Below are 23681 nucleotides of genomic sequence, written 5' to 3'. Positions count from 1 at the left end.
ACACTAGGGGATTCTCTCCTCCACCCCACCGGGGGGAGTGAGTGAGCGGCTGTGTGGTGCTTAGTTGCCAGCTGGGGTTAAACCACGACAACACTGCAGAACAGCATTTCAGGACTTCTGATACATATGCACAGATCACAAAGATAACAAGACATAACCCTTCAGAAAGAGAGGCTTAACATTAAAGATTTCACGGACAGGAAAACAGAAACCTTTTCTCTTATTGCTCCACCCTGATCCATGAAAGTCTGCAGCCTGTAGTTACTGGCATTAAATCTGCTATCAGAGCCAGCAGTACAACTGAGATGTCTTCACTGCTGAAAATAAATCAATAACCAGCACAAACGCATGCAGGCACACACACACACACATACAGATTCTACTCACAGCAGTCTGATTTTAACTGCTGGTCTGCTAGGAATTGAGAACACATATGATGAAAGGTTGTGAGAAGATGGCATTGGAGTAATATTAGTCAACAACTATCAGCAAAAATGACAGACATTATGCATTCATATTGCAAGCACTATACAACAGCTCTGTGTTATTATTATTAATTATTTCATGACTCCCTGAGCAACGATCTCACTATAAAGCAATTAAATTAGACTACCTCATTGGAAAACAACCCAGGAGAGTGATGCAGCTCCCAAAAATGCCAGCAGCCGTGCTTACACAATGACCTAGATTAACAAGTTAGTATTTCCTCAAATCATCAGCAATGCCTAAATTACCAGGGTTAAAAAAGAACCCCAAACATTCTTTTTGAAATTCAGTGTTAATAACAATCGTAAGAGGCAGTATTCAGTTTACTTTATTATGAATTTGTATATTATACAACAACTATTTGGATACCCTTGCAGGGAAAAAAAGTGGACTGAGCAAATCCTGATATTTTAGGGAACAAGCCAAAACCCACATATTCTTTTACAATCCAGTGGCTAGCTTTTTAAAGAAAATACACATGATCAAATTCTGTATACTGAGGAATTTTAAAATCAAAGAAATGTGGAAACAGAGCTTTAACATTCAAATAGGTCAGGATCTATCAATTACGCAGTAACTGTATGCAAGAAGAATTTCATGACCTTGAATACAAGTTGATACGGTAAATTTTAAAGTGTGCAAGAGAGTATGAAAGGGAACTTCTAGAAATTCTCAGCAATAAAAAACCAATACAATGTCAGCTAGTCTATAACCTGCCCGCCAGTTTCGTATTACTCACTTGTTTGAAGTTTACAAGGCTCATTTTTTTCACTGCTGCCATCATAGATTGCTTCTATGTGTCTGTACCACCGGACAACATGGATATACTGGTCCACAGGTGGCCCCGAAAACTTTCTGAATACCTCCACATCTGCATGTGAAAATGTGAACCCCTGGATATAACTACGAGTGCTCAGGTACTCGTTCAAAGCCTTCACCCTGGCTTCCTCTTCACTAATGCTCAGAATAAAACTGTAGCTGGAAGCTGTAAAGAGAGGCACAGGACATTTGGTCAGCATTAAAAGAAGAAGGAGATCCCATGACCAAAATATATCCTTATACTATACATTTCCCCCTCTAAATTAGCTCTGGCAACTGACAAGAAATTTGAGAAAAATATATTTAATACAAGCTACTGAATAACTATATATTTCCTATTAATAGGATTATGTTCATGCTGTGACAAGTTTTTTGGAGACATCCTTACAAAGAGTAATAAGGACAAAAGCACAGGTCCTTTTCATGAAGAAGTATTATCTTCTTGAAATTGGAGAAAATTTTTCACACACAGCAAACCTAAGCAGTCACTCTTTTCCACGCTGCTAAAACACTCATACTGCAAATATTTAATACGATTAATTTTATACACTGTGGATAGGCTGTGAATTCGTCTACTGAAGTTGAGCATATCCTTAAATCTTTGCAGGACTGGTGCCTGCATGCAAGCTCCCAGCATGATGCTCAGTTACTCCTACTTGCTCTAACAGTTCAAAACTTAAGCTGTTGCTGTACATTTCCATACTTCTATACCACTTTCTCTCCTCAGACATATGAATAATATTTAAAATTAGTAAGATCTACACAAATAAACAGAAAGGATATTAGATCATGCTCCTCCCTCACAATTTTTTAATACCATGATTTATTTGCTATACAGGCAAAGTAGGTTCAATTATGTTTCACCTTTACAAATGTAGGGACAGGGAGGAAGCAGCGGAAGGGTTCTGTGACTTGGTGGGGATGCTCACAGTAAGCCCTGTGCAAGCCAGTGGGTACAAAGCACTGTGGAGGTTACGGCATCTGGGCTAGTGCTGACATTAGGTAAACCTAACATTCATATTTTCCTGCAACGGTTCAACATTTGTAACTCTGTTCATGTTCAAAGTACTGTATAAACATTAAGTTGATATCCTGCTTAGGTAGTCAGCCAAGAAGGTAATTTAAGATGTAGTCAAGGTCATGGCGCAATAAAGTGAGAGAGGCAGTATGATAACACCTGTCCCTGCTCCCAAACCCCGAGAGAGGCCACTGCCACAGGTGTTGCTTCTTACACTTGTACTAACATCTTCTGCACGAGTAGTTCCCAAAGCAGTGGAGGTGCTCATAGACCAACACTCTTGGAAAGGGAAGGATGAAATGAGATGGGGAAGCGAAGGCTAGGAGAGGATGTGAGGAACTGCAGAACTGAAAAGTTTTTTCCAAATATCATCAGTTAAGACTTTATGAGCAGCTAATTTCCTATATGGAAATCAATTATTAAAATATTCTACAGGAACTCAGGATGACAGGGAAATGGCAGCTAGATACCAAGTACGTTTGTGTTTGACTCTTTTGAGTGCAAGTGAGATATAGTGGCACACCAGCAGAACTAATAAAAAAGATCAGTGATTAAAAAAATAATCTAAAAAAAAAAAATCAAGGGTCACAAAAGATATTTAAAACTCATGCACGAAAGCAAAGTCAGATTCATGTAAAGTCTCAACCCTTCTCAAGGGCTATCCATGTAATTGTTCAGTATAAATAAGGAATAACAAGTAAGTAACGGTTCATAACTAGACCTTATGGGCTTGCCTTACCCAGCTGAATGGGATTCAGCTTCGGCTCACATAGTTAATTTTACTATAAACTTTTCAGGCTCTTAAATATTTACTGATGTTTATCATCATAGAACTTCACATGTTCATACACATGAAATAGTTACGTTCATTAACTATGGAAACCGAAGACATATGTCTTCCTTGAATGTGAATTTTGTATCCATGAATCATATGAGGGAGAAGGCCAAAAAAAAAGTATTACAGGAATGATCTGTGTAGAAATGAAACTATATCTCAAAGAAAAGATCTTTAAAGATCTATTGCAAGGAAAGCAACACTCAATTTGCAAAGTATTATTAGGGTTATTATGACCATTATTCACACACCAGGCTGCTAATGGGAAGCAAGTCAGTGTATCTGAAACAATGTAAGTGCTTTCCAACCACATCTGTAAACCAATCTAAAAGGGAAGTTGCACCAACTTACACACAAATACAACAAAGATGACAGAACTCGAAGTTAATTTTGGTGAGGAGAGATGGCAAATAGTGCCTGTGAATGTCAGTACCAGCTCAGCCCTGATAGGCAGAGCAGCCAAAATTACTTTGAACAATCTTGGTACGTACATTAATACTTGAAATTATAAAGTTTGACATTACGTCTTGTTGCAAGAGCAACAGCAGACTTGAAAGTGTAATACATCAAAGAAACCAGTTAGCCCAGGGGGTCTAACAGGAGGATGTCTTTATGTTGAGACTGATCACTGACTCAAATTCAGCCCAAACTCACATCCATGACTGCACACCACAGCAAGTGCAATACAGCATGAACACACCTGAGCAGCTGTTGGCAAGGTTTCTCAGGGCGCAGCAGCAGCTGAGCCACAGCAGTCTCGAGCTCCCAGCAGGCTCACTGTACCAATACGAGTTTCCCGCATTGCTTTCACAGGATGTGCTGAGCTCCAAACTTCCTTTTCTAGACTGACAGCTACTTTTCAAACCATGACAGCTAGCTTAAAGCTAGCACAGGTGTGTTCTACTCTCTGCTGTAGTCAGATGCAGAGATACAAGCAAATTTGCTGTGTTTGAGAGAGCGCTGATTGATCAGTGCAATTCTGAAACACCTCCAAGCATCCTATTTCAGTACATACAGGACAAAATCATTCTCAGTTCTGGCATTCTTGTGAGTAGCTCCAAACTGGACTGAACTAACAAAACAAAAGCTCTTCTCCTGAAGCACAGGGTGCTCTCCTGGGAAGAAAGAATGAATATAACAACACTGTCTTTTGGAAGGCAGTATACCAGAGGACCATTTCTTTTCAAGAAAAAGAAATCAGTCAAAACTATCTTTACATAAAAGTCTGTTCTGATTACATTTATATCACTACTAAAAACAAGAATAGCAAATCTACAGAACCTTGTTTTTCTGTGATTTATATTCTGCACCCTCAGTTCCCCCCCACTCAGTGTCTCACAATGCCTTTAATTCATCACACACTCCTACTGAAATATTTCCTGGTACCTCCTAAGTGCTTCATCCCCTCTCCCCATACACTTCAGTATCCCCATCCTCTCATACAGCTCCAACCCATCTTTGCTCAGTCTGCCAACTGTGTGCAAGAGGCAGCCTGCTGTCAAATGTAATTAATACCAATCAATGGATTCAAAAACTATTGAGGGAGAAGGGCCAATGGACACATGTAGGTCTGAGCTGCTTTACCCCTGGTTTCCTTTAGGAAACCAGGCTAAGAAACAGCCCTTCTCTCTGACTGCAATTTTTTTTCCCCTCCCAAAACAAGAATTACAGTTCCTACTACTCAGTTGCATTAGGAAGTGTCTTCTTGACAACAGAAATGCAGGAGTATTACAGAGCTGTTGCATAACACTGAATGTTAACTCATGTGAATGGAATGATCCATAGACATCAAATCATATCACCCAAGAGCAACTCCATTCAGAAAATAAGCACTGAGCACGAGTATTGGAGAGGTAGAAAAATAACCTTGAAAAAACATAAAAATGAATGTTAATAATGTAATGCTCCCCCTACATTAAAAAGTTGCTCCAGAAAAATTCCACTGTAGATATTAATACAGTTCTCATACAGTAATTGCTGGTATACAATCTCTTTGGGCAATATAATTGTCACACATTCTTCCTTCCATGCATGGAGTGCTTCGGAGACTACTAAAGGACACTGAGAATTTGTCTGCAAGACTGCAGCAACACACAGACTCAAAGGCATAAGATTCCTTCTACATTTCATTTGCACATAAAATACCTTTTGAAGTTTGATCAAGATGTGTAACCCACACAATATCAAATTTGATGGAAATTTTTCACTTTTGTTAACTTGAAATGAAAACCTCTGCTCCTTGAAGGTGTTGACAGCAAAGTAAATACAGAAAAGCCATAAAGTAGGCAGTAAGCTAGCTGACACAAAAACAGGGAGTTACTTTGCTTCAGGGAAAAATTAGGTTTCCTGGGCTTCCCTGAACCTGCTAACCTTGTCAGTCATAATTAGATGACAACTGAAGTGTTCCGGGATTCCTGCAGAGGCATTCTCCGAGAAGAAATCTTAGATGTTTCTGAATATTTTAAAATGTCATTTCTCTTCCAACTTGGTTTTCACAGATTTAAAACAACTCATAAAAGATAAGTGTAACATGCCTCATTATTAATATGGCTCCAAACTGGCCATTTATCATTCCAGCTGGCCACTCTGGTAGCTTTGGAAGGAAGTCCAACTATCTGCTCAGCCAAGACAAATTATCCTTTTCCATAAAAATTTCAGAACTGAACCAATGCAGCCATCTCATCTATGCAGGACACAGCATACACACGGAGAGACAGAGACACAAAGGACTTGTCAAGACTCACACAAAAGGATCAAGAGGCTTTTAGCAGAGCAGGGATTTTTTAAGACGGGAGTATCCCACCAAGGTCGAGCTTGTCAGTCCTGTTCCCTTTAGCCCTGTGAGTTCCACTTCCACTTTTCCTGAACTGGAACTAAAGGTAACAATCACAATTTAAGTAAAAAGCAAATACTATTTGCCCATTAATAAACTTAACTAAAAAGTTTCTTAAAGTGCTCCTGAACTGAGCCTTTGGTGGGGTTTCCCCACACACACTTTAACTAAGATACTGAAAACACATCTGAAAAAGCCAGTCCCTTGGCAAGAATAAAAGTTTCTGGACTTCCTTACGTAGGAACGTTACTTGTGATAAACAAAGAGGAAAGTAACTTTCAGTAACAAAGAAAAAGGGGCAAATCTTTGAATCTACAGATCCTTAACTGGAATGACAGAAATTTCCAACCCCTTACATACCATAATGGTATTTCATACTTGTATGACTGGTATTCCAAGTTTTCATTTGCTACAGTAGTGCCAAAAATTACAGGACTACCCTGGCCCTCCTTCCATATGGAAGAGTGTAGTGTAACCCATCATTAAAACACGACCACAAAAAAAAGTCCGGAAAAGTCAAAAAGTTCAGACATGAGTTCAAGGGAGAACATAGATGACTAGGAAAGACAGTAAGGGAGACAGAGGCAGGCAAAAGAGAGCAGACGGTGTGGTGATAAGCACACAACTGACTAAGCGGTCTGGCAGCCACCTAACATCTCTTTGAACCCACCAAGCTGTAGAACAGCTGTTTCCAAACTTCAGTACTGAGAAGCTCCGAGTTTTTTCCACAAATCACCATGTGCCATCATTAACGTTTACATTAGAGGCGAGGCACAACGTGGATCGCCTCCCACGGTCTTGCAAGGCACCGGAGGTCCTCCGATCCATAGGCACCAGTATGAGAAGTGCAACTGGTACCTATAGATCCATGTTTCCCACTACTCCATACACGTACAGACCCAGTCACAAGCTACACTTTTAACTCCTCGCTCCCGATACCCTGAAGCGGCATCAGGAGTTGCTTACGTGTCACCCACCACCGATGGACACAGGTGACCTCCCCAGGAGCACCCACCCAACAACGGGCATGGGGGGCTGATTTCACACGTCACCTCTGCCCCAAGCACGTCGTGATGGCGGATGGCTGCCTGTCTCGCTCCTCAGGCCCAAGGGGTGCGTTGGCGGGACCCCGCCGCCGCAGGCGCCGAGGGACGCGTTGAGGAGGCCACCAGGGCGACGCCCCAACGCCCCTAGCTGCCGTTTCCCGCCCCGACGCCTCAGCTGCGGTGACAGGGCGGTGGGTCGGCGGTTCCCCCCCCGGCGCCGCCGCCTGACGTCACGGCGCCCACCTGACACCGTGACAGCGGCGGAGCCGTGACACCAACCCCCGCCAAGCCGTGACAACCCCGGAGGACCCCTCGTCTCGCCTCGCCGGGCCTCCGCGGCGCCGGTCGCCGACCTACCCTGCTCGGCGGCGGCCGCTGCCATCCTGCTGCCTCCTCCCCTCGCTCACGAGCTGATGCAACAGCGTGCCCGGAAACGTCGCCCCGCCCCGCCCCGCCCGCCTCTACGCTACTTCCGACGGGCGCCCCGCGTCACCACGGCAACGGGGGAAGCACCGCCCCCCCGCCTTCCCGCCCACATCGCCTTCCCGCCAAGCGGGCGGCCGTCGCGCGGCCGGGCTCTCCTCAGGAGCGGCCGTTGAGTCGCAGGGGTTTACCACAGCCGGGCGGCCCCAAAACCGACGGGTTACGGGCTCCCCTCACAACACCTCCCACCCTCAGACAAGAAGGTCCAAGAGTCAATCCCAGCTTCTGGCTCAACCGGGCTTTTATTGCAGTGGTCCAAACATAACAGTTCTGAGCACACAAAAAAACCCACAATCGTTTCAGAAGCCAAAGCACTGCAATCCTCTCAAAAAAAGCAGCAGCCTCTTCGTTCCCACCACCTGGGCTCAAACAGCACGGTTGTGCCTCACACACAGGGAAGTGTGAGCTGGAGCTCCTCGCTCTCAAGCTGGCAACTGGCACCTGAGTTTAATATCATACAACTCAAAAGACCTTAATGAACATCACAGCTGGAGTCCGTGTTAACACCAACAGCGTTAAATCACTTCCAGCTCCCTGCGTGAAGGTGAGGAGGATATCAAGTCCACGCCATCACTTTTACTAGCAGTTTGTTGATGTCCTCATTTACAGGAAGTTTGTAGACATATATATGTACACAGAAGTATTTTTGAAGTTCATCGTAAACATTAATCTGTAGCTTCTAATTTACTTATAACATTATTACTTTTTAAAGTGTTCAATACGTTATCATAAGCCTTGGTATCTAGATACCTTAACTCATCCAGTAACTTAATAATAGACTGTTTCTCTCCTAGTGTGTTTTTCCAGGTGAGAAGCATCTGATAAGATTGCTCTTCTATATCATTAGGAAAGTCATAAATAATTTTAACAATATCATTTTCCTGCAGGTGAGTTCTCATAAGCCGCTTCCATTTTTTTGGTGGTACTTCATTTATAAAGGCCCAAAAGCTCTCTCTCAGTTCTGAAAGAAAAAACACACAACAAACATCAGCTTAGGTTTTAAAATACAGATTTTTTTTCATAGCTAACGTACATGCTTTCCCATTAATTTTCAGCCAATACATGCACAGGCCAAACAGCAGCAGCAAGGCCAGGTTTGGCACCTAAGAAGCAGCGGGACAAATAGGTTTCCTATTGAGTGATCTTGAAAGAAGCTAAAGGTATCAGTCTACATATCTCAAAAGTAGTCTCTTAAGACGAGACACCATTCAGTAAGTTTTGAGGAAGGTTTCATTGGCCTGCACGTCTTCACTTAAGCTTAATAGGGCTACTCAACAGTAGGCTTTAACCACTTCATTATGCTACTGGTATAGGTTTGCAACGTCAAGACCAGCATGAACAAAACCCATCACTTGGACATCCAGCACATCAACTTGCTGGGTACAGGTAGATGTATGGGGATTTTGATGTGGTCTTCCATGTAAGGGGACATGTGACACAAAGATCTCCTGCTCTGACCTACTCCTCACTCATTAAGGCAGAGTACACTGCTGCAATGCAGACTTGTTTAAAACATACAAAAAAATTTTGTACCATTCTTATTCTTAAAAGCATGACTGCACTATACTCCTGTGCAGAAAAGCCATCCTTCAAAGTAGAACAATTCACCACAGGGATTACAACTTCTCTCAAATCCAGTAATAATCCTGTTTCAGCATATTTTACAATAAACTGAAAGCCTTATAGCTCTAAGCAATATTCATTAGCCTCCCTACACTATTCCTTAAGTAGACTAAAGTCAACAGGAAAAAACCAAATTCCAAGTACTGCCAATTTATGGAATACTTACCTTTTTGAGAGAGATCTTTAACAATTATTCGACACTTTGGTTCTCGTACCTGTAATTCAAAGTTGGACTGTTACTCCAACATATCAGAGCACTTCACTCACAATTATTCCTGAGCTACTTGATAGCTTGCTTCCACAGCACACATGCCAATAAGGGGGAGGGGGGCAGGTTTCACAGCACAGCTGAAAGTATTTGAGTAAAGACAATTGCATGCTGAACAGTCATGCTACTAGCTCCAAAGCGAAGCAACAAGGCAACACATTTGCTGCTATCGCAAAAGAATAGCTTCTGTGTAAATATTGAACAGGGAGATGAGAGAGGCAGAGCAGATTAAATAAGGAACTGAAGTTTGCTTTCCCAAGATATCACTTCCCATACTTTCTATTACATCTTTAAGGCAAAGCCTCCTCTTCCTATCGTTCTGCCTGAAAACAGCATCTATCACTCAAGGAATAGTTAAGAACCCAACTGAAATTACACGTGTATCAGAGAAAACACGATGATAATTTCACACACACACACACTTACCACACGATTTGCTGGCATCCTACCACTTGGTACATTAGATGGGGCATTCTGATGAAAAGCAGGATTCTGCCCAGTTTTTGCTGGTAGTGAAGACTCAGCCATCCTCCTCCAGCACCTTTTCATGTAGCGCCTCCAGCCCCTGCGCAGGATGGTGCCCCACTCAGAAAGCGCAACACTGTTTTCCTCTGGTGATGTGTTTTTTACTTCCAGGTTAATGTTGGTTTGCACTTGGCCCTCTGGGCTCTCACCAGAGTTCTCACCCTCTGGGTTGGCTCCATTATTTGCAGGTGTCTCCACTTCTGGTGAAACGAGGCTTTCAGTACTGCCCTCAGACTCCTGTAAAGAATAAGAACATATTTTGAGAGATGTTTCATAGGTAGGCCTTCAAGGACAGTCTGGAGGAAGAAAACGGAATACTTGAAGTCACCAGATGTCAGAGAAATAATAGGAAAGCTGCTAATTTGGCAAGGTTACAAACATGGCAAAGTTACAGCCTTTATAGACTTGGACTTCAGATGGTTTCAGAGCCTAAACTCTCTGCTTTGCTGGCTGTTATGCTCCCACTGGACTGCAGGGCAAGGCTCACAGGCTACCTCCACAACAAATGCAGGAAACTCTTCCTAATGTTTTCACTGGCATGTATCACTGCTTGCTCCTCTCTAGGTATGGAAGGTATGCACCCCTCCTGAGGCAGGGGGAAATTAAATTGCCTTGCTGCACCTGAGCTGACTTAACAGCAACAGGAGACTCAAGCCTATCATTGTATCAAGGCTGATGCTCTCAGAGCTTTTGCCAAGCTGATAATAGCCTATCAGCTTCATGGAAGTGCACTAGCTTGGGCTTTTTTCAGCTGGATTAGTTTTTCTGGCAGATTCACAAACTAGAATCAGTTGAGAGAAGCCAGTGAGCACCAGCACACATTGCATAGCTTTTGTGAGGGGACAAAGAGGGAAGCAAGTGAGGAGGGCTGCATCGTTTTCAGCATTGTCAATACATTAAGCATATGCCAGGGAGTATAGCTCCAAATCATCAAGAGCAGTACAAGTACAAAGCAGACCAACATCTATCTAGCATATCAGCTAGTGCTAAAACTGGAAAGCTTTAGGATTTTTTTTTTTAAAGGTGGAAAATGAGGGCAAGGAGTGACTGTTTTTTCCAATGAGACTTGTGTTTGTTAAGGTACAGTTCCTCCATGAGCATAAGCCAGTGTGATTTCTCTTTGCACAAGGTCAGTGACCCACATGTGACACCACCACGTGACCAATATGTGTAAGCAGGGACGTGAGGGGAACCATCCCATGCATCACACATGTAGTTGCACATCATCATTGAATCCACTTTCTGTTTAAGGGTGTGAACAGGTTAAACAAGTTGATCCTATTTATACAGAATAGTTCTTAAATAGGTAACCAAGTGACTGAAGGTACACAGCATGGCTGACTAATAGCTGCTGCTCTATTTTTGAATGAAATAAAGTATCAGCAGTATTTTTTTTTTTTCTTTTCACAGCAGTATAAATTCACTGGTACTTTGGAAAGGACAGCGTGTTGGTGCCAGAATGCCTGCTCTCAGGACTGCATCAGTGTAACTCTCCTTAGCAAATAAGCTTTTTGTTACAGTAGCAAGAACACTCCAAGTGCGCAGACATTGCAACTCAACTCTGTGACAACTCTTACATCAGAGCTAAGCGTCACCATGCACCGATTTGTGATCGCATTATTCCACTACCATTTTATTCAAAATAAAGATATGTTATATTTCCTTATTCCTATGCTACAGCATTTTGACCAGGTTTTCTGTCATGTTTCTTCATCAGCTTCTACGAATACACGAAGCACTGCAAATCTGGCCAGGGCGTGGCGGTAGACACAACCCAACAAAAACCCATGGGTGATTCACATATTTGAGCCACTTATGTACCTTAAAAAAGAGAACAGTTTAAAGTGATGTTTTTAACAGATCTTTCAATTCTTTTTCTTCAGTCTTCAAGTATTTGTGACATAATTAAGATGCATTTAATTACTTGAAATGTCTAACTAGTAAGATTAGACAAAAGCTCACGTACCGGGTGAGTAGTGCATGCATTGGGTGGGGGACAAGAAAGGCAGCAGGGAGAAGGTGCTGTACACATGCTATGAGAGGAATCTGGATGCTTTTCTTAGATCCTCATCAAGACAAACATTTGTTTTACAGCTTGGTGTTACACATCAGTAACTATACTAGTGAAGACTGAGCTCATTTTTGCCTCACCAAGCTGTTAGGAGTGTAGCTTCTAAATAGAGAGGCTAAAGCTAGACTAGCTAAATACAAGCCAGTCCTGTATTTACCTTGCAAAATGCTAGACTAACAATAGTCTTTTTATACTGAAACAGTAATGTTCTGAAATAGTGTTTGACTACAGGAGGCCAGGGTGAACCTAGCTTTAAAGTGGAACATAAGCCAGCAGCCAGCCTTAGCTTGATAAACCCTTTTCAGGGATGTACTTCTGAACTGGTATGCTCTGAGCCCCGAACCCCTTGTCTTATGGGATTGTCTAGGACCAAGAAGTTAGACCGCCAGGTCTTGGTCTGTAGCTTGTGACATGAGCCCAAAGACAGGAAGACTCAGTCACTTTGCTGGATCAAGAGAAGTATGTCTTACGAACAAATAAAGTTGTAGTCAAAATGCAAGGAAAGCTAGAACACCACCATGCAGGGACACAATTGCTGACGTTGCCTGGGGAATACATGCATGAAGCAGCAAAGAACTAATTGGATCGAGGCATCACTTGGAGACAGTCTGAAGTGAAAGCTTGCACTTAGCCTAATTTTTTTTTACCCCGCTTTCAAAACATCCTGGCCACAGGCTCTAGAATGTTTCCAAGGGAAGTACTGGAAAGGCCAACTGCAGTGGACACATGCAGCTAATTAATGCATCAGCCCCTTGCTAACATCTGGCCCTGTATGAATCACAACTTGCTGCATCACAGGAACACATCCTACCAGAGGTCTACAGCGAGACAAAGATTGAGAGCTGTGTATCAGGTACAATTAAGCAGTGCACAATTAAGCTGCACAAAACTGAGATGAAACACTTGATCCATCGTATACTTACCAGGCCTTTCTCTGCATCTTTATCAGTTGAAGCAGCTGGAAAACAAGATAAAAGTCTAAGAAATTTTTAGGAATTGCAGCAACTTAAACGTAGCTGAAATCACACAAGATTTATATGCAGTAGACACATTCATAACACTAACCAAAGCTCTAATACAAGCCATTTAGTTTCCTTGACCTGTCATACATTTCATAACTGCCCTTAGCTTCCACCAACAGCACAAACACTGTGCCTTCATACAGGGGATGAAAAGTCCCGCTTAGTAAAATACAAACCACAAGATGCAATTTGGCTTTTAAGCCACTCTTTCAACCTCCCCCCCTCCAGCTTATGCTTCTTAGCATTTTTGTGGGCTACTGCAATACAAAAGATAAGGCAGAAGTTGTCTTTACTGCAATACAATCAGTAAGACGTAATTTGAACAAAGTTAACATTCAAAATTCAGAGTAATTTTAAACATTATTCTAACTAAACTAGTTGCAAAAACACTTAATATGCAGTAGTGGACTAAACTAGTTGCAAAAACACTTAATATGCCGTAGTGGACTAAACTAGTTGCAAAAACACTTAATATGCCGTAGTGGAAAGAAAAGTTTCTCAGGAAAACACCTCCATTTCCACTAAAAAAATAAAATGAACTCACACAGGACTTACTGACCTAACATTCAGGTTAAGAGGCTCAAATGATGAAAGGGCAACAATGTGTAGAAAAAATCTCCATAGCCAAACAGTGAATGAAAGTAGTTAATGATCTAATTAGTTGCTACTTCTTGCCCCATGCATCTGAGCTCACGCACAGATTTTTCTCACTCTTTGCCGATACAATGAAAGTAGATAGGAAAAGTCCTTTTAAGGACCTCACGCTAATCTTTCTTTGAAGCAAAGGCACCTGTCAGCAAAGTAGGAAAGCTCATAGTTTAAGTTTATGCATTTTATTTACTGAACAAAGCTAGTCTCCATTATACAGGAGTTACTTAATTGAATCACATACTAAATGAGCTACGGCTTAATCAGGTCCCCTATAAAGTAACACAAAAACCAGGGATAGCCTTAGTGCATGCTTTGCCTAGTTCTGGAAAGTTTATGGATAGTAATCAAGCAGTTACCTTTATCACTCTTCAGCTTTCTAATTACAAAGAATAGCAACAATCCACCAACAACAGCCAAAATAATCACAATAATCCAAACAGGAGCTGTGCTTCCTGCAAGGGAAAAGGGAATAAAATCAGTATTGAAGTACTGAAGTAGTCCCCAAACAAGATATTCTGAAGTGCAAGTCCTTCCTGCTGTCCTAGAGAACAACCTAAGCTCAGCACTAGCACAATGACCCAGCCAGCTTGTCCTGGAAAAGGCACTGGGACCATCAGCTGACCTGAACATGCAAGTACTCGTTTGCACTGTACATCATTGTTCCAAAGGCAGAGGGGGATTCTGTACAGAGCTGCAATACAACTTCTAAAAGGCTTTCTGAAGAGACATTTAAGAAAAGGGGGAAACAAGTATGCAAAAGATAACAGCGAGCTTCAGGTGCTGTAGCATTGGTAGCATCAGTTCCTTCTTTCTCTAGTCTGGCAGAAGCTATCTACCAGCAGAAGAGAAAGCCACTCCATGTGCAACTTCTCAGACACAGAAAACATGAAAAATCTTTGCACGATCCATAACTTTCAACAGTGTCACTGTTGCAACTTTGAAAACCCTGGCAATACATGTAGCTTTTCACAGAGTGAAATTTAAGATGGTTTAGTCACTCCAACCCCTTTGAGAACTTGCCTCTAGCAAGTAATTCCCAGACCAAAATACAGAAGCTCTTAAACATGTTACAGTAGTTCAAACCACTGTTTTACAGACTGCTCTGGTTTTATTAGCCTGAAGCCACAGACCCAACAAACCGAGCTGAGCGGTATTTGTGTACCAGACCTTGATCAGGTAAGCCACATCCTAGGTCCATGGTAGCATTGCAATTCTGCACAATTTCTTTCCCTTCCGGACACCTGAAGTGGATGGCAACACAGGGTTGTATCAACATTTCCAGAGCAATATGCAGCTCTGCGCAGGCCTGATTTTTTTCAGGCAGAGCTTAGAGACATGAACAGAACATGCATAAACAGATAACTTTGTTAGAAGTCCACCTTTAAACAACCCAAGATAATACTCCAAGATTAAATAGAAGCAAAGCAGATGAAGCTCATGTATGTTAGCCTCTGAGCGGCAGGGAAAAAACCCCGCAAAGTAGATGCATTATTCATGCACAGTTCGTTTCCTTCAACAGGTGGTTCTACCTCCTGAAATTTTGGACTGGCTGCTACAAAGCTCATTCAAGTGTGTATGTGGGGAAGTAGTAGTCTGAAGACATGAAAAGTGTAAGCTTACAGCCATAAGCAACAAGCACAACAATACCAAAATCCATATCTTTCTAGGTCTCAACCTCATGTATTTTGACACCCAAAATTTAAATGCATGAATAATGCCATTTGGCTTCAGGGCAATTATTTACAGCCTAGTAACATGTGTTAGGTATTGGCACAGATTGGACCACAGCTCTAACCTTCCCTAGAAGGAAAACAGTCACTTACATTCATTATCAAACTTACATTGTACTGCATCTCAGACATATTTCACAGCCCTCAGCAGGGCAGAAATACCCTTGTTTGCATTGGCATTCAGTATCATGCGTCAGAGTACAGGGTCTCAGAGTTATCTGATCTAAAAATAAAATATAAGTTACAAAGTAAATATGAGTTGTGACTCTCTAACTGTGCAAAATTATACTCAGGCCATAAGGCAATTTATTTATAAGTTCAATATTCTCAATGACTGGAAGTGCAAAAGACCAGAGGACCAGGCTTTCCACATTAGAAAAAGGGGAAAAGGGTTAAGGTCTCATCAAAATTGTACTTGGTACCCTCTTTGCACTGTCTGCATGGCAAGCATTCTTCCAAGCCATTCTCATGAGCGGTATAACCCTCTCCTTCGGTGCAAGGGACGCAGCTTCCTCTTGAATGCGGAGTACTGCAGTGCTGAGCAACATAAGTACCTGTGGAAGAGGAGAACCAGCAGCAGCAGCAGTCTCAAAGGATCATTTAACAGGCAGAGGACTATAACAGGATGTTACAACACACAAAGCCATTTTTGGTGAAAGTTCAACCCCTCCTCACAAGTGAACAGTGCATCACGTGAACCAAGTGGCGCAGCAGGGTCAGGAGGCACGTTCCCAGCTTGCCGCTCAGACAGGGAGTGGTGGCAAACAAGGCACCCAGCCAGGCCTCTGCTGGGACACACCAGGGACGAGGATGACTCACTGCAGCAGCTCAGTCACCCATGTGGCCAGCGCCATCTCCTCTGAAGGCGCATGGCAGGCACAAGGGAGAATTGCTTGTAACAACCTCTCTTCTCCTTCATCTGAATTATCTTTAAATACACCCGACAGCCCTCCAATATATCTAAGGACAGGGTGCTCCTTGGCACAAAGCTTGTTAACTCTGCACACATTGAGCAAGGAGGGGAGAGCAAAGGCAAACCAAAGTTTTACCTACAGATACAGAAATATCAGAATTCCCCTATGCTCATTCTTTGTGCTAACTAAAGTTGTTGGTTTTTTTTTTTTTTAAACCCAACGCCACCCAACTTTAAATACTTCATCCTCAATAGCGGGCAGAGGTTTCCTGGCTTGCTGCCAAGGCACCTCTCCCAGTCATCACGTATTGCGCAAGGGGCTTTCACTTCAAAATGGAGCCCAGCCTTAACAACACCAAGAAGCCACCACAGCTCCAACCGGGCTGACACTTTCACCGGATGCAATGTAGAAAAAACAATAGTGACGCAGTCATCTCCATGGGGAAAAAAACATGGCCGCTACCAGCTATAACTGCCTGAGGTCTTACCTGCTGGACAAGATACACAGCAGTGACCTTCATGTAAGTATTCTCCCTCCCCGCAGTCCTCTGCTCCAGTTCCAGGCATTATCAGCAGTGTAACCTACAGCAGAGAAAAACAGGTGGTTTGAGTGATTCATCCTCCCAGGACACGATAACCATCTCAGGAAGATGTTCCCGTAGAGACTTGAAAACACATTCAGAAGTTCATGGGAAGCCACAAAGGAAACCCAACCTAATTTCTGCTAAGTGTGCCGCTCACAGCGGTAATTACAATTACAAAGCTGGGGCTAGAGCTGCTGACAGGTTTTAGGCAACTATTGCCCCAGATCCCCGCCTCCATTTTAAACTTCTATTTTCTTTTTACCAATTCACTGCAATTGAACTCCAGAGGCCGAGGTTTCTGCCTTGTGCAAGGGATTCATTTCTCCCTCCTCCTATCTTTTTAATTCAGGACAGTCAGTGTTAGTCTTCCTCCAGCAAAATGGAGGAAACGCCCCAGAGATCCCATCCAACATTTCTCGCTGGCTCTGTAATCTTCATCAGAAGGCAAGTAGTTGAGTCATTAACAAAAATAACTTACTGTAGCCACAGGAGCATTGGGAACTTTTTTTTTTTTTAAAAATAAAAAGAAACCTGCGGGATGCACACCCCTCGGCAAGCCTCCAGCGGAGCGGGGTGCCTGGCGGTGAGGATCAGCTGCCCAGCCTCCCAGCACCGGGAGGCCAGGTGCTTCGCGAGGAGACCAGCGGAGAGCTCAGATGCCGCGGGTTTCGGGCCACCGAGGTACATCCCTCACGTATAACACACACGCGAGAGAAAGTGGTAAAACAGAGGCAGGAGGAGGGGAAGGGACGGCGGCGGAGCTCCCCGTCGCTAATTGCCATCAGCGGCCAATTTCTAAGCTGAAACCGAGAGTCCCCGCTCCCGGCTCCCGCAGCTCCACTCTTTCTTCTATCTCCCCGGGGGACTGGAAGTCTTCCCCATAATCGTGTAGTTTAGAAAACCACCAATTTCACAATTAGATAACTTGAAGACTATTAAAGAGCTCGCTCCTGGCTTGTAACTTTCTTTTTCCCGAGGAGAGAAAGAAGGGTGGCAGCGATTGCGCTAGAGAGCCTCGGGAGAGGCGCCACCCGCCGCCACCCCCCTCAGGGGACTCCCCGCAACCCGGGACCGAGTTTAGGGCTGGGTTTACCCCCACGACAGCTGCGCTTCCTTATCCTTAGGTTTAGGAGAGCTGCGTTAACTCAGGATTCCCGAAACTTCAGGCAACACGAAATAACAGCTAAGGGAAGTTACCAAAGTCTCTTGAGGATGAGGAGGGTAGAAAACCCCGCAAGGCTCCTCCGCGCTGGACTTCGAGGAAGGTTTCTTCCTCTCAAAAGGAGGGATTTGGGGGCTGGCTGCGGCCAGGTGCCAGCCTCCACTCGCGGCGAGCACATGGAGGACGAGCCCCTGCCCGCAAACAGCGGCCCCGGCCAGAGATGCCCCCCGGACCCGGCGCGGCGCGGCCCCGGCACTCACCAGCAGCAGCCCCGCGACCCCTCCGGCTCCCATAGCAGCGCCCGGCGCGGCCCTACTGCACCCTCCGCTCCTCTCGGCACGTCCACGGGGCGGTGCCGCCGCCGCTTTATCCGCCCCCGGGGCGGGCCGCCGCCGCCCCCCGCCCCCGCCGCTCCGGGGCTTCAGAGCCCTCGGGGAGGAGAAGCGGGACAGCCAGAGAGCGTGTGCCCCAATAGCAAACTGCCCACCCACTGGAGTCAAGGAAAACCACGTCGTGCGTTAGGACATGCCCTGGTACCAGGCTTTGCACCTATTAGGAGCAGGAGGAAACCGTGTTAGGAAACGGGCCGATTCGTGTCTCTCCACGCAAAGCTCACGTGTTGTTGCTGAAGGGCTACTCGCTGATCACGGAAAGGGCGGCCAAAGGATGGAAGGAGAATTTTTCCAAAAACGCACAAACTGGGTGCATAACTGGGCTTATCTAAAGCCCTGAAAGGGTTCTCAACTTTTTCACCAGCAGTTATTCCTCCTAGAGAAATAACAACATTTCTGGCCATGATTTTCCTCCAGAATACCTTTCATCCTCCATGTGCACATAACTGGTGCGTAGGAACATTCACCTCCAGATGTTGAAATTGGATTAAAATTAATGGCACAAAGATTTATAGATAGTTCCTTTTCGGATTATTTTTTAATCCCCTGCGGCAGCAGCAGTAAATGTTCAAAACTCCTCTTCTGCTGATACATAATTAGTTCATGTAGGTTAATAGTTTCTTTCATTGAACTGCTCCTCTCATGGTAAGTGTGTTTGTTTTATTTAACTGCAGTAACAAGTCCCAGTGAAATCCCTCTGGGTGCATAGTTTGGTAAAATGGAAATGATCCAAAGAATTTCAAGCATTCGCTTTACACCGACTGAAGGCTTCCTGTTCAGCACTGCTTCTCTTTAGTTCAGGTGGGTTTGGGGATTTATTTTATTTTTTAGTAGCTATTTCTCAAACCCAGAATACATTGGTACCCAAGAGATATAAATATCCCTAGAGAACAGGAGAGGCTCCTATCAGTAACTCAAATACGTGGTCCCACAGGGGGATGTGCATGATGAGGACAGCTGTGCTGACAGGCCAGAGATGTGCTGACTTGCTGAAGCATTCAAAGGGAGATTTAGGCAGGAAATTAGCAGACGTGTTTGCACAGCATTAGGAGCGAACACTTTCAAGGTGCATACGGGACTTTGCATAGCCAGGCAGGCATTATGAGCGGCTGACATTCTTTCACAGGCAGAGGCCAGGGGGACCCCCTCTCACCAAGGTTTACACCACGTGGCACGGGTCAGACTTCCTCAGAAAGGAGTGACTAGGATGACATCCTTCAAAAAGGCACCCGATCTGGATTGATAATGTTGACATTCTTCAGGGATGATTCCTCAAGGATGAAGAATCCTTTGGTTTTCCGGAGACTTTTGCTACTAATGAAATCACTCTCACCCTTTATTATTTGTGATCTGTTTCTTGAATGTCGGCTTCCGGATGCTGGCTCTTATCCTGTCTGCTCACGTCAGAGAGTTGTGGTTCTCTCCATGGAACTATCTATTCTCTGTCATCAAGTTACCTCCTTAATATAAAGGTTTTCTAAGTCCAAGACAAGTCTGTACATTTACATGTACAACAGTGAAAATCAAGGCAACCACTTTTCCTTCTATTTTGAGGAAGTTGCTACAATTAGAAGACATGGACAGCTTGAGCCAGAGGGGTATCAAAATGCTCTTGCTGTTCTAACTTACGGCCTATGTCCGAGATTCTTGAAGGCCTTTTCCTGTAGCTTTTCCTCTAAGAAGCATGGCCTACGAGTTGTTTACTTGTAAAATGCTATAAAGCACAAAACCGAGTTCAAACACACAAATAATTTCTCAGATAGACTGCCACTGAAAGTTGTGTGTAGTTTTATTTCAACATATCAAGCACAAACAGGTTTCCCCTAACTGAGGAATATGACGAGGAATGTGCTTAAAAATTTGGAAACATTTACATTGAAAGATAGCCCAGACTGGCACCACCACTAAGTATTTTAAGGCTGTATATATAGCAGTACTTACGACTTGGAACTACTTCAGGCCAGAAAAGAAAGGCTTAGTATTGTCCGCAGTCTACAGAAAATATTGCAAATCTTTAAAAAATGGTGTAAAATAGGAAGACTATTAACAGAGTTGAACAATGCAGTGGCAAAACCCTTCCTCCTTCCTGACCTTTGACAATAAATGTGCCTACAACCGAACACACGTACACCTATATCGCTCCCGTCCTTCTCACCTATCCTGGGGCAGTGGATTGCTCTCTACAATGCTAGTGTGTGATATTATAAAACAGCCATATAGCAAATAATAACAATAATAATAAGTGACCAGGTTTTACGAACAGGCGTGTCTGACGTTACACTTGATGGGCCCGGTCCAGGACACCAGTCAGCTCCGTAACCAAACGAGGAGCTTCCACTGAATACTTCCCATTTCCTAAAGAGGAATGGCTCTAGGAAATTGTGCATATTTACAGTTCCCATGGAATAGAAAATAAAACACATCCTGAGGTCCCATTCTGTGTGTGCTGACAAAACAGATCATGACTTAATATCCCGGGGGTGGATTTTTTGGACCAAGTGTGCTCCCTCCCATAATTAAAGGCAGCCGGACAGGCACCATGGACATCAGTTCTTTACAGCTCTCCAACTGCACTCCCTTACTCATAGAGCTATGAACCAGGCCGGCGTGACCTTTCCAAAATGCTGGGGTGTTTACCATTTTGGGGGTACCAATACTGCTGGGTAATTATTAATTGCATGAGAAAATTACAAGACATAGAAAACAAATTGCACAATTAAAGCTACATTTGGCTTCAGCATTAAGGCCCGTACAGGTTAAGAGGTCCTTGAAGATGTACATGTAAAAGGCAAAAATGACATAATCTGCAGGAACAAAGTTTTGCAGGTTCCTAGGTCCCTTTTTAACCTCGTTTTTCAACTTTCTTCCACCTCTGCCGCGTTGGTTCTAAAGTGCTTTGGTGCCTCGCTGGGCTCCTTGCGCGAGTGGCCCCCCTCCTGCAGCCAGTAATTGTTATTGCTGCCAAACGTAGTGATTTTATTTGAAGACATAATTAATGAATAGTTGACACGTAAGAAAGATGCAGAGGAGAAACCAACAGCGAGAGTCCAGGAGGAAGCTTTCAGAAGAGACCTTCCTGTGGAAGGACTTTTTGTTCAGAGCACTGAGGTTTCTGGAAAAGAAAGCAGTATGTTTATTTGGGTGTCGTAGGGAGGTGTGCATTCACACGTGTGTGTGTACCCACAGCTTCCACACCGGCAAGGATCCCAGTACTTCAGAGACACCCTCACGGATACACAGCACTGTGCCCCGCAGGCTTTACCTCCCCTCTTTTTAACAGAAAGATAAGTACTTCTGGCTGCTGCTGAATCAGGCATAGCATGCTGGTTGGCATGAGAAGGTGTAAGGGCACAAACCCCAAGAAATTTCTTCATCCAGCACCCACTCACAAACCTATGCCCTAACCTTCCCAAATACGAGAACTTGCCCTGGACAACCCCAAGAGCAGCAGAGAAAAGCTAAAGCCGTATCACTGATGGCTCCGGCATCCAGAAATGGTGGGCTGCATGTGTGATCCTACCCCACTGAAGCCTTGGGAGGGCTGGATAATACTCCTCATGCAGAGGGGAATCAGCAGGGCTCTGGAGCAGATGTAGCAGCTAATACCTCCCCTGCCCTCCCCACAGGAGTCTGCCATGCAAAGCCCTTTGCCAGCAGTAGGTTAAGCAGGTGTGCTCACTGCTTACCTCAGACAGCAACTAGCATTCTATACAAAAAGCGGGAATTTAGTGCTTTTCACCCATGGAGCCCAGTTTTCAGACCACACGCCTGCATCTCTGCAGCAAACTGAGCAAATTCATAACATACTTGATGAGAAGGGAGACCTCACGCCTTCTTGCCTAGCAGAGATTTATTTACAGCCAGGACCCGGCCCAGTCCCTCCCAACTTCTGCAGCTGTTTTGCAGTTGGGAGTGCCAAGAGATGCTTAACATGCTGAGGTGATGCTTTTTGCCCCATAAAGAGCACCTTAAGAGGAAGAGATTTCCTCACTGTTTCAAGTAGGGGCTAGCTTTGCTTTTCCGGTGTGTTAATAGGTTACCTATTGAAACAGTTGTTAACTGCACCCCTGCAGCTGATAAGGACGCTCCAAAGGCCGCAGTGGAGGAGTTAAATGCCACAGGTTATTTTTAGCCCATTAAGATCATTGATTTGATGAGAGAAAATGGTTACCTGTGTATGTCCTGTTGGGCTCTCTGCAGGGATAAGACAGCTGAATGAATTTCCTTCAGGTGATTCATTTCTTTCCCGCACTGAGCGCACAGGCTTTCAAACCCTGCAGCAAAGTATTGAAGGACATTATGTTTTGCATCACCATCTCTGGTGGTGGTGATGAAACACAAACCAGGTTCACTCAGCAAGTGGCTGGCTGTGATCAAATTGTCACAGCCAGAGAAGATACTCTCAGGAGGAAACTTGGGGAGAAGGAGACAGGGGACAATCTTCCACCCCAAAGACACAGGTCAATGGAACGGTTCCTGTGACCCTGGCCTGGGGCTCCTTCTTGGCTCTCAGGAAACAATTTTTGCAGCATCCTCCCCAGCCGAGGGGAGGGGAATGGAGTGCTCACACCTGCCCCCACCTCTGAAACATTCAAGGTCACCTCCAACAAAGGCCAAGGAAAATGAGAAACGAAGCCTGTTTCCTATCTGCCAATTGGAGTGTCAGTGTATTTTTCCAACGTGTTCATGCCAGCTTGTACCTATTGGAATTTCACTGTATTTTTCCAACATGTTTGTGCCAGGAGTTGGGAAGCCTGTGTTGGCATGGATAGCATAAGGCAGAAAGAGAAGTATGTACGGAGAATAGAAAAGCAGAACATTCCCTGTGTTTGCCTGTGGGCTAGGGGCCCATGGCATTAACCAGGCTGGGAAACGTCCCAGGGCTGGCTCAAGGAATAAGGTACCGAGGAAAGAACATTAAAGCCTGACCCAGTGATACCCAAATACTTGCCATCATCATCTGAGAGCTCCTGCACCGACTCTGGTGTTGAACAGCTGCTCTCTGTATTCTGGCTGTGGTTGGACGGCTGATCACTGGTTTTGCGGTGCCTGCAGTCTTTGGCAGACCTCTGGATAAAACAAGGATTAAAAGAGGTCGGTCATTGTCAAATTGAAGACCTTTGTGTTTGGCTTTGAACAAAGTAATTCGGGGTGCTGGGGAATATCTGTAAGATTGCAAAGTTTGATTGCTTTCTCAGCAATTCTTAGTAGTTGGACTCC

The 23681-nt window shown here is 44.2% G+C and overlaps 3 protein-coding genes across 11 annotated transcripts in view; all 3 read right to left on the bottom strand.

Moving 5' to 3' along the window:
• CARS1 (cysteinyl-tRNA synthetase 1) overlaps positions 1-7467 on the bottom strand; it is a 36030-nt gene extending 28563 nt beyond the window's left edge. The window contains exons 1-3 of one of the 4 annotated variants that reach the window (XM_076344162.1): positions 7395-7467; positions 1226-1471; positions 388-414 (exon numbers count right to left, since the gene is read on the bottom strand). In XM_076344162.1, the coding sequence (XP_076200277.1) occupies positions 388-414; positions 1226-1471; positions 7395-7419 (298 nt within the window). In that variant the 5' untranslated portion in view covers positions 7420-7467. The remainder of the gene's footprint in view (positions 1-387; positions 415-1225; positions 1472-7394) is intronic. The other 3 variants (XM_076344163.1, XM_076344164.1, XM_076344165.1) reach the window with 3 other exon arrangements.
• A 276-nt stretch (positions 7468-7743) lies between these two features.
• On the bottom strand, positions 7744-18391 carry LOC143163229 (uncharacterized). The gene is made up of 10 exons (XM_076344161.1): positions 18330-18391; positions 16812-16905; positions 15833-15964; positions 15522-15633; positions 14848-14921; positions 14037-14132; positions 12931-12965; positions 9838-10173; positions 9310-9358; positions 7744-8481 (listed from the first exon to the last, which is right to left on the bottom strand). The coding sequence occupies exons 1-10, from the start codon at positions 18360-18362 to the stop codon at positions 8186-8188; spliced, it is 1257 nt and encodes a 418-aa protein (XP_076200276.1). The 5' UTR covers positions 18363-18391; the 3' UTR covers positions 7744-8185.
• Positions 18392-20232: 1841 nt separating this feature from the next.
• OSBPL5 (oxysterol binding protein like 5) overlaps positions 20233-23681 on the bottom strand; it is a 183595-nt gene continuing 180146 nt past the window's right edge. For all 6 annotated transcript variants that reach the window (XM_076344156.1, XM_076344155.1, XM_076344158.1 and 3 more), the window contains exons 20-22: positions 23413-23530; positions 22633-22735; positions 20233-21573 (exon numbers count right to left, since the gene is read on the bottom strand). In XM_076344156.1, the coding sequence (XP_076200271.1) occupies positions 21438-21573; positions 22633-22735; positions 23413-23530 (357 nt within the window). In that variant the 3' untranslated portion in view covers positions 20233-21437. The remainder of the gene's footprint in view (positions 21574-22632; positions 22736-23412; positions 23531-23681) is intronic.

This window comes from Aptenodytes patagonicus, chromosome 7 (assembly GCF_965638725.1).
Source record: "Aptenodytes patagonicus chromosome 7, bAptPat1.pri.cur, whole genome shotgun sequence".
Lineage (NCBI taxonomy): Eukaryota > Metazoa > Chordata > Aves > Sphenisciformes > Spheniscidae > Aptenodytes > Aptenodytes patagonicus.
The sequence above is the reverse complement of the archived record's forward strand: the minus strand, read 5'-3'. Positions and strand labels throughout refer to the sequence as shown.